This window comes from Lontra canadensis, unplaced genomic scaffold (genome assembly GCF_010015895.1).
Source record: "Lontra canadensis isolate GAN:19392208 unplaced genomic scaffold, GSC_riverotter_1.0 scaffold1054, whole genome shotgun sequence".
NCBI lineage: Eukaryota > Metazoa > Chordata > Mammalia > Carnivora > Mustelidae > Lontra > Lontra canadensis.
In genome coordinates, this window is record NW_022632038.1 from 5,654 (window position 1) to 15,750 (window position 10,097).

Here is a 10,097-nt window from a genome sequence, read left to right on the forward strand (position 1 = left end):
GGAAATGCTTACAAAATGATTCCTGACACTGGGAGGAGATAGTTTTAAAAGGAAGAAGGAGATGACAAAGAAAAAAACTATATACATATATAGATGAAGGAAGAAGGTGGAGAGAAAGAATAAACAAAAGGAAGAAAAGAAAGAACTAAAAGAGGGAGGGAAAAAAGAATTTAAAGGGCCCCAATTCAGGGAACGTTATCAAGTTCCCAGCATCTGCAATTCACAAGCCGCTCGCCTGCCGGGGAGGCGCAGGCCCCGCCCCTTTCTCGGGTGTCGGGCGCTCATTGGTGGGGGCGGCAGTCGCCGACCGGTGACTGCCCGAGGAAAGGTTGCCTGGGACACGCATCCCTGTGTGAACGCATGACGTCCCACCCTGGCGCCAGGCTGTCTGGGGCTGAGTCTTAGATCAACACAGCTGTGGGACCGGGACCCACAGCTGGGCAAAGGAGCGGATTCCTCAACAAAAAATAGGATTGTGAGAAAAGTTCTGAAACAAAAACAGCGCAGACAAAAGCCTTAATGACATCCTTTCATAAAAATAAAAAATGCAAGAGGGGGGAAAAAGCTGGTAAAAGGAGCAGAACTGGGAACAGAAAGTTCAGAGGCATTTGGAATAAGAGGCTGAGGCCCCACCACCACTAAACTAGTCGCAGAAGGCCTGAGCTAGCCCTTTAGTCCGCTGTTGGAAAAAGAAGTCTCTCGGGTTCAATCTTTATTCAGTGTTCCCAACCGTACCCTGCTTCTTTCAGAATTAGAATCTTAGATTGGAGAAGACCCCCAGAAGTCCTTTGCTCCCTCCTCCCCCACCATTTTGCAGAAAATTCAGCCCAGGAAGGAAGAACACACGTCCAAGGCCACATTGTAAGTTACTGGCGTGGCAAGAGAGAATTCTGCTTGCTAATCCCACTGCACTTTCTACTGCCTGTGTCACACAGCCCAGAGGCATTTTAGCCTGAAATCATCTTGGGAAATAATAAATGTGAAGGTGCTTTGCAAACAGGTACACAAGCCTGAGGCCTCAGTGGTAGTAACGGAGGAGGGAAAAGGAGAGAAGAGAACCTGTATGGACCTGTGGACCCAGCACCTACCACACACCTGGCCCTATGCTGTGTCCCCAGGCACCGAGGAGACTAACCGATCTGGTGGAGAGAGCATGTCAAGTGCCTTGCGGAGCAGAGGCATGCGATAATTATTTGTTGAATAAATGAGGTAGGTCTAATTAGCTTCATTTTATAAACTGGGGAATTGAGGCACAGAGAGTTGACTTAGTTCAATATCATTAGTAAAAGAGAAGAACAGGGATGTGAACATAAATCTGCCCGGCCCCAAAGGCCATGATTTTTCAGAACCACCCCTCAGCACCCCCTACCGCCTGCAACAACCTCCCACGCCCCCACCCCACCCCCCGCGCCCCCGCCGGCCCCAGCTAGACCATTCTGCACAAACCACGGAAGTCTGTGTGATAGAAAAGGAAAGGGTTTTCTATTTGGTCACTCAGGACCACTTGCAGAGCCACCATTTTCCCCTTCCCATGACCAAATAGCTGGCATTCTCTTCTTTTGACGTCTATAGCATTTATAGACTGACTTGTGCACTCACAGGTTATCATCTTCCTCCTTCTTATGCTAAAGAGTAGAAGAAATTTGAAAACATTAACTTTTTAGGGAAAAGTCTTTAGAAGAACCCTTTCTCGCAACACAGAGCCCTGTGGTTTGATGGGAAACAATGGGACTTCAGGGTTGGCTCTGCCATTAGCTGTGGCGTGACACTGGACATGTTTTATAGCCCCTCTCTGGGCACTTTACCATCCCACTCCTGCCTATCCAAATTTCATAAAGCCTTAGATTTCCATTATTGGAAAGGATTTTAAATAATTACTTAGCACCATCTCACCATATTATTCACAAGGCAAACCAAGGCCAGGGTACCTGGACTTGTTCAAGATCCTATGGCTGGGATGTTGATCCCCAGCCCAGTGTCCTTTCTACCATGACAATTTTGAGATTCTCCTAGTTCTGAGCTCCCGTTGTCCTGTTAATCAGTGCCACATACTATAGAACTCTTAATTGTTTCCTGAGTTAATTTTGTCTCCCCAAATTGTGAGATTCTTGAGAGCAGGAGCCACTGTTTTATGTAAGGTGACTCCATAAATATTTACCAACTGATTGACTTAGGAAGCAACCATTGGGGGAATCCCACCTGGGTTTCCAAGATGAAAACCAGCATTTGAGGCTGCGAATTCCCAAAAGTTCTGGGAAGTGACAAGAAGACAAGGAAAGAATACTGAGTGCAATGTCCTGTTGCAATACAAGGCTTAGCTTCCCTGTCCTCTGATCCCTTTCCTGGGCTCTTAGAGCTGGAGCTATTTCAGCAAGGCTAAGAATAATCAACTCCAGGTGGCCTACCCTTCCATAGCAGAAAGGGACAGACAATTGAGTGATGAAATTACCAAACTATTGTTTTCTGCAGAGAGGTGTGTGGAAAGTGTGGGGGGGGGAGTGAAGAGGGGAAGGGCAAAGCAAGAGTTAAGAGATTGGCTGACCCAATGGGGGCCCCTAAAAAGATTTATATAGAAATCATCCTGTCTGTCCCCCATATTTAAAACTCCATCCAAAATTCTAATCAAACTCACTTCCAAAACACAATTGGCATATCTTTGGCTGCTTATGGAGTCCATGGGGCCAGAAGGTGGGAGCTCCTTTCTTTCCCCATGCAAAAATCACGGATTCAGTCTGCTTTTTTTTTTTTTTCTTTTCTTTTCCCCTGTTGTTCAAATAAATAGTGTTCTTTGCTCAAACCCCCTTCCCCTCCTCCTTCTGCAATCTCAGCCCTAGCCCAAATCTGTTTTCTTCATTGTAACCTCAGCTTCACCGCAATTAATTTTTTTCCCCTCTGGTCACAAGATAATTCCTGACGCCAGTGAGTCTGGAGGTCAGACGAACAGCAAATTGGGGAACAAGGCGGCACTAATTCCTTACAAGTTTCCCTTGAAAAATCCTTTGCTTTAAAAAAAAAAAAATCTTCTTTGCTGTTCAGGGATTTATGACCTCAGAGGAGCTGTGGGTTCGAGTTAGTGTTGGGCTTTGGGTGGACTGGCAGGGGGCAGGGGAGCTCAAAGATCTGGGGCGCTGCCAGGAAAAGGCAAATTCTTAAACTTAATGGTTTTAAGTGATTTTTAAAATCCTTGCTGGCAAAAGAGGCCGGCCTCTCCCCAGTATCAGCGCTTCCTCATTCTTTGAATCCGCGGCTCCGCGGTATTCGGCGTCAGACCAGCCGGAGGAAGCCTGTTTGCAATTTAACCGGGTTGTGAACGCCCAGGGTTGGCGGAGGCGGGGCCCGGGCGCACGTTTTGCATAAAGGGGCGTGCCTTCGAGGCGGGCTCTATAAGTGGGGCCGCTGCTGGCGTGCGCGCGTTGCCAGCTGCTGTTGGGGGTTTTTTGGCTGTCTTCGTCCTTTCGGCACCTCCAGTCTCATTCTTCAATATGAAGGCTCTGAGCCCGGTGCGCGGCTGCTATGAGGCGGTGTGCTGCCTGTCTGAACGCAGCCTGGCCATCGCGCGCGGTCGCGGCAAGGGTCCGGCAGCCGAGGAGCCGCTGAGCCTGTTGGACGACATGAACCACTGCTATTCGCGCTTGCGGGAACTGGTCCCCGGAGTCCCGCGAGGCACTCAGCTTAGCCAGGTGGAAATCCTGCAGCGCGTCATCGACTATATCCTCGACCTGCAGGTGGTTCTGGCCGAGCCGGCCCCTGGACCCCCAGACGGCCCGCATCTTCCCATCCAGGTGTGTGGGGGCGGGAGCTGGGGCGGGGCTGAGTTCCAGAGCCGGGATGCTGCCTGGACCCCTAAAACTCCCAAATGCCGTGCATAACTTTTCCCTCTTTCCCTTCTCTCAGACAGCTGAGCTCGCTCCGGAACTTGTGATTTCCAATGACAAGAGGAGCTTCTGCCACTGACCTGGCAGTCCTGGCACCTCCAGGTAAGCATCCCCACCTTCGCCCTGGGGGGGGTGGAGGTAGGGCGGTGCTTAAACGACAAATCTTGGAATTGGTTGGCCTTTTAAGGAATTACTGCCTCTTCAGCTTGGGGAAAACGAGGCGATAGAGGGGCAAGGGACTTATCCGTGGTTACATTAAATGAATGATAGAACCAATTCCCCGCCCTATGTGCGTTTCAACCTTGAACGCATTTTGCCCCTGCCCTCCCTCAGAGGCCAAAGACACGAGAAAAAGCAGGCGCAGGTGAATAAAAGAGCCGTTCTGTTTGTAGTTTGGAATCGTAAAAGGAGCTGTATCTTCCTCTGCCCCTTCCTCTGCCCTCTCCCAGCTAGTGTCAATTCCAGGAGGGCGGGGTGGTTGCAGGCTCCGCCTGTGGTCCTTTGGCGCCAACTGGGTGGGGGCAGCGTGGGGCTCGGAGTTATCAGCTGGAGGTAGAGACCAAGTTTCCTCCCTGGCGCCGGGCAGTCTGCGGACGGCCCCCGCCTCGGCGCGCTCGGCGGAAACTGATGGCTCCCTGGTCTTCTTTCCTCCCCCGCCCAGAACGCAGGTGCTGGCGCCCGTTCCGCCTGGGACCCCGGGACCCTCTACGGCCGGAAGCCCGAGGGCATGGATGGGCCCCAACCTCGCCCTGCCCACTTGACTTCCCCGAACCCCTGCCTCGAGCCTGGACCTGGCGCCCGGGAGCGAAGGACTGTGAACTTGGGTGGCCTAAAGAGCCAGAGCTAGCTCTGGGCACCAGCTGGGCAATGTCTCCCGGCCCCCACCCCACCCCTAAGTTTTAAAGTCTTTCTTTCACAGTGTGGAGGTTGGGGGGGGGGGTGGCTGCTCTCCAAAGTCTGCCAAGGCCGCAGTAGAGCTGGTCTTCTGGTCTCCTTGGAGAAAGGCTCTGTTGCCCTGATTATGAACTCTATAATAGAGTATATAGCTTTTGTACCTTTTTTGCAGGAAGGTGACTTTCTGTGACCATGCAATGTATATTAAACTTTTTATAAAAGTTAACATTTTGCATAATAAACGGTTTTTAAACACTTGAGTATATAATTTGTTTTCCTTAAGTGCTAACACTCTCATAAGTCTGAATTTAGGAGAAATCAATGTCCTTCTTGGATCGTGGGAAAAGTAAACTTGCTTATGTAAGGGAGATGTGGGGAAATGTCAGCTAAGACTAGAGTTGGGGGGGACAGTGGAAAGGGTTCATGATGGGATCCGCATATCCAGTAAGGGTTGGGTGCAGAGAAGATCCTGGCCCTGGCCCCTCATTTTACAGATGAGGAAAGATGTGAGGGGAGCTCATCCAGCAAGTTGGGAGCTCAGGATAGAAATTAGGTTTCCTGAGTCCCAGTTTCCTAGGTACCTTGAGCTGTTTTGCTCCATTACCCTATGGCTTCGGTGCCATTAATTATTCATGAGGTCTTTCTAGCAGGGGATGGGGAAGAGTGGAGCCTCACCCAGAGCCCAGACAGGGGTGGTGGTTGATAGACCCATTTTAGAGATGAATAAGCAGATCAGGGCCCAGTTTCATTTCCCCCCTCATGCTCTCTGATTTGGCTTCCTCTTGGGCTTCCAAATTTGGAAAAAATAGGAGAGGGGCTTTTCTCACCCCTCAAACCCCCCAGCCACTCTGATCAGAATGATTTAGGTGCTGATTGGGGAACATTAATACCAAACCCTCTCCTCCCACCAGGTAGTTGAAGACTGAGCCTAGACTGGGAGTTTGAAGCAGCCTCACAGCCCCCATTCCTTCTGATATTTCCTTCCCATAACACCTCAACTGGGAGTCTACTCTGTGACCATCTTTGACTCTATTTCAAAAATGGAGAGTCTGAGGCTCCATGGATAGTGGGTCTGAGCCGGGTTCTCACAGCCCCTTGAGATGGGATTTTAACATAACTACAGTGACTACAATTGTAGTGGACAGGAGCAGAGCCTGAGACTGGCCATCCTGTGAAGCCAGGTCTGAGAGTGGGGCAGAGGGCAAGACCACCAATCGCCACCATCCCCCTTTGCTTCCCACCTGGCAGCTCCCCAGGTGGGCTCCACCAGGTTCCTGGCCTCATGAGATTCCTGTTTATGATATGATCTCATCTGTGTGTTGGCCCCTGGCATAAGTTACTTCAATATTTCATAACAAACAGGTCACGTCATCACCCTTCATGCCTTAACCCGGGTGAGCTTTCAGGGGTGAACAGGGGCACGTGGTGGGGAGGCAACCTCTGTCTTTGCCAACTGGCTGACCAGCGGTTCCTAACCTGTTTCCTGGTCTCTGATGATCTGGTGGGAGGTTTGAGCACACCAGAAAATACACACACCCTCTTGCAGAGTCATAGCAGACCTCCAATCCCCTGCGAGGTCCTCAGTCCCTATGTGAGGAACTCTTACCTCAACCAAGTAGACCCAGATTGGGTCTAGGGACCCAGGTTTTGTTAGGGGTGCTGTGCTTGTTCTGGTGACAGCCATACAGGGGTGCAGATCCTTGCTCTAACACATCCTAGCTATCCAACAGCAAGCGAGAGATTGCCCCTCTTGGCCCTCAGTTTCCACATCTAGGTAAGATTGCTGATCCTGAGCCATCCACCCTGAAGTATGCGGCCCTACCTTAGACCATTGATCGCAGTCATTGAACTCCTCTTCTGCCCTTTCTGCCACAGCATGCTGCTTCCTGCTCACTCAGAAGCTAGGGGACTGGGGATGGCTAGAAAGACCCAAATCGCTCTGCAGCGGCTGTGTGACCTTGAGCAAGCCGCTTTACCTCTCCAAGCCTCTCTTCTCCTTTGCCCAGCAGCTGGCAGTTCTTGCTCCCCGGACAGAAGATAATGGTGGGAAAGTTCTTTGAAATGCATCACACACCTACAAGGTATTATTAAGCTAATTCCAAGGAAATTGCCTGTCAGGTCTGCTGAGACTGAGCTGTTCAGGTGGCTGGGACAAAAGCTGAAACCAGCATGCCAATTCATTAGTCATTAGAGAGTGAAAGCGATTTGACTGCGGGTAGGAAAACTCTCAGATTGAGGATAGTGTCTTCTGTCATAATCACCTATGACAGCCAGGTGCCAGGCTCTATGTTATCTTAATTTTTTTCTAATCACCACAACCCAGCAAAGCGGGTATCATTATCCCCATTTTACAGAAGAAGCAGATTCAGAGAGGCTGAATAACTTGGAGGTCACACACCACAGGGACCTGGCACAGCAAGGAGCTTAAAAACCCACATTCTCATGTCTCCTCCAGGCCAGCTCTTCTCCCTTGCCATTTCCTGCACCTGGTACTTTTTTAGTCCCCAGTGGGTGCTTGCAGAATGAAAGACCCAGGGCCACCCAGGGTCACTCTCCCTCATTTGTGAAAGAGGGTGATGGTACCTCCTTTGCAGGTTTGTGACTCGGATTAAAGGTAACGTACATAAAGCATCTACCAAGTTCCCTGAAACACAAGCTTCACTATTAGCTGAGTGTCTTGGGTTCATTATCGCATCAGCTCTGAAACAGGGACATTTGGAAGAGAGTTTTGTTTTGTAAATAAAACAAACAAGCAAGACAGCCAGGCTCAGAGCGGGCAAAGTAACTTGCCCCTGGCTACACAGCTCTAAGTAACAAAGCAGGGATTCAAAGTCATGCCCGTGACACCGGAGATGGTGTCTTGAGAACGCCAGTTATAGCTCTCCCCAGCTGTGGATGCGCCCGGCAACCTTCAATTATGTGTCCTCTCGGCCTCATCACCTCGCACGGCCACCACTCTTCTCCGTTCCCCAGGCTACACTCTAAGAGCCGGTACCGCTCTCTCCCGCAGAACTGCTTCTCGGGGTCCCCTCTGCCCGCTCCCCTCCCTCGCAATTCCAGAGCCACTGCCCACCCGCTGCGGCTTAGGGCCTGGGCTGGGGCGGAGCCTCGGCCCACGTGGCCCGAGCCCGGCAGGGCGGAGGCGAGCCGGCCCCGCCCCCGGCCCGCCCCGCCCCCGGCCCGGCGACCAGCGTTCCCCCCGCGGGCCCTGGGGGCCGCTCGCAGGTGTTCACTGGCGCCCGGATGTCTGAGCTCTGGCTCCGCTCTGGCTCCGGCTCCCTCCGCAGCCTGCGGGCGGGGCTCCCAGCCCATCCGGAGCCTCGCGGCGCCCCCGCCACTCTGCCAGCAGCGCGGCCTCCCAGTTCCCAGCCTCCCAGCCTGGGGGGGCCCCCCACCCAGCGGAGTCGCTGACCGGACTGCTCTCCCGCTGCCCCCAGCTGCGCTCGGCCCGATGCTGCCTCAGCGTGCCCCCACCCCGCTTCCTGCCTAGGCAGCTTTGCCCTGGCCGGGTGGCCGCCCTGGATCGCACCCCCGTTCCTTCCTTCCTTCATTCTTTCAGGCAACTCGCATTCCTCGAGCGCCTGCGACGTGCCCCGCACAAGGCCAATCCGACCTTCCAAGTGTGGCCCCAGACCCGCTGGGGTCCTCCGGGAAGCCTCTGCCCTCTGCTCCAGTCTCCCCCCACCCCCCGCCCGCCCCACTGTCCTCTCTCATGTCCTATTTCACTCACAATTTATTATTTGTTTGTTTATTTATTTATTTATTTATTTATTTATTTTTAAATATTTTTATTTATTTATTTGACAGAGAGAGATCACAAGTAGGCAGAGAGGCAGGCAGAGAGAGAGGAAGGGAAGCAGGCTCCCTGCTGAGCAGAGAGCCCTATGCGGGTCTGGATCCCAGGACCTGAGCTGAAGGCAGAGGCTTAACCCACTGAGCCACCCAGGCGCCCCTCACTCACAATTTTAGCATTTCATTCTTCTCTGGTTATTTCTCCTCTTAAGGGTAGGTAAGTCAGTGGCAAGGTCAAGAGGTCTCCTGACCAAAATCAAGAATCACTCTGAAAGTAGGGTGAGGAGTCAGAGTGTGGCCAGAGTTGGGGTTCAGCCAGACTGTGACAGGGTTTGGGACTAAGTGTGGATGGGAGCTGGCAGCTGGCAGTCTGCGGCCTGGGTTAACAGACATAGTGTGAGGGTCAGTCTGACTAGTAGCGTCAGTGGTCAAGGTTAGTGAGTCAGTCTTTGGGTAGGATCTGGACAGTCCGGATCAGGGTAGTAGGTTATTTAGGACAAGGATTTGGAAGTTGTCTTTGACGACCCAGATTAAGGAAGTGCGCACTGTGGCCCTCTGAACTCAGATTCATGTTACTCCATGGCTGGGGGCTGGCTGACCATGGCCTCCCCTCTTCCCCACCCAAGCTATAAACTGACTTTCCATCTGGGGACACTCCCTCTCCTCCTCACCACCACCACCCTTCTCCAACCTTGTGCCAGACACAGGAGGCCGAACTCTCAGTGGGCCACACTGCCGTCAAAGGGAGCCCAGGTGGGCAGTAACACTGACCATGGTAGGGAGGCCTTGGGCTTCCTGCGAGCCCCACCCTGGAGCCACCCACATCTGACAGATAAGCTGATGTACTTCTCTGTACGTTTTGCCATTTGTTCATAAACCTAAAGCTTGTTAGGGACAGAAGGGCCCAGAAAGGGGAAGGAACCTGCTCAGGCATATACAGAAAGTTCATAGTCAAGACAGGACTCGAACCCAAGCCTCTACCTTCCTGTCTAGGGTTCTTTTTGTGATACCTGTTTACCCTGAACAGGGATTGTTATGCCCACTTTAGAGATGGGGCAAATGAGACCCTGAGAGGCTTATGGCCTCACACAGCTCCTATAGAGGGACTGCCAGGGGCTGGTAGCACATCCGTCCCCCCACTCCGCCCTCCCCCCGCCATGTGCCCTGAGGATCTGGAAATGTGAGGTCAGGATGGTGATTCCCCAGAGCATTGCCTCCTTGTCAGTGCCACCCAGCCTCCTCCCTCCTGCCCTCATCAAGAGCAAATGAAACAAGGGTGGGCCAAGCTCGAGTCGGAAGCTAGGGAGGTGGGGAGAACAATTTTTGAGAACTGCTGGGGAAAAGCTTAGCTGGGTTCTTATGGAAACATATGGAACTCATTACCCTAAGTCGAGGTAGTCGCTGGCCAGCTGGCAGTTGGTTAGTTTGGGGCTAAACGTGTGCATTGTATGGCAATAAGGGTACCCAGGACATGGCAGTCTCCTCAGAAAACCCTGCCTGCTCACTGATCCAGGTTCTTTCTGACCTTGGTTTTGT

At 52.2% G+C, this 10,097-nt stretch overlaps 1 protein-coding gene across 1 annotated transcript; it reads left to right on the forward strand.

Moving 5' to 3' along the window:
* The first annotated feature begins 3,401 nt into the window (after positions 1–3,401).
* LOC116863392 (DNA-binding protein inhibitor ID-3) lies at positions 3,402–5,032 on the forward strand. The gene is made up of 3 exons (XM_032850850.1): positions 3,402–3,782; positions 3,895–3,977; positions 4,537–5,032. The coding sequence occupies exons 1-2, from the start codon at positions 3,483–3,485 to the stop codon at positions 3,952–3,954; spliced, it is 360 nt and encodes a 119-aa protein (XP_032706741.1). The 5' UTR covers positions 3,402–3,482; the 3' UTR covers positions 3,955–3,977; positions 4,537–5,032.
* Positions 5,033–10,097: the final 5,065 nt, after the last annotated feature.

Coding starts and splice junctions, on each gene's coding strand:
- LOC116863392 (XM_032850850.1), top strand. CDS start 3,483: ATGAAGGCTCTGAGCCCGGTGCGCGGCTGCTATGAGGCGGTGTGCTGC. Junction 3,783..3,894: donor GCCCGCATCTTCCCATCCAG/GTGTGTGGGGGC, acceptor CCCTTCTCTCAG/ACAGCTGAGCTCGCTCCGGA.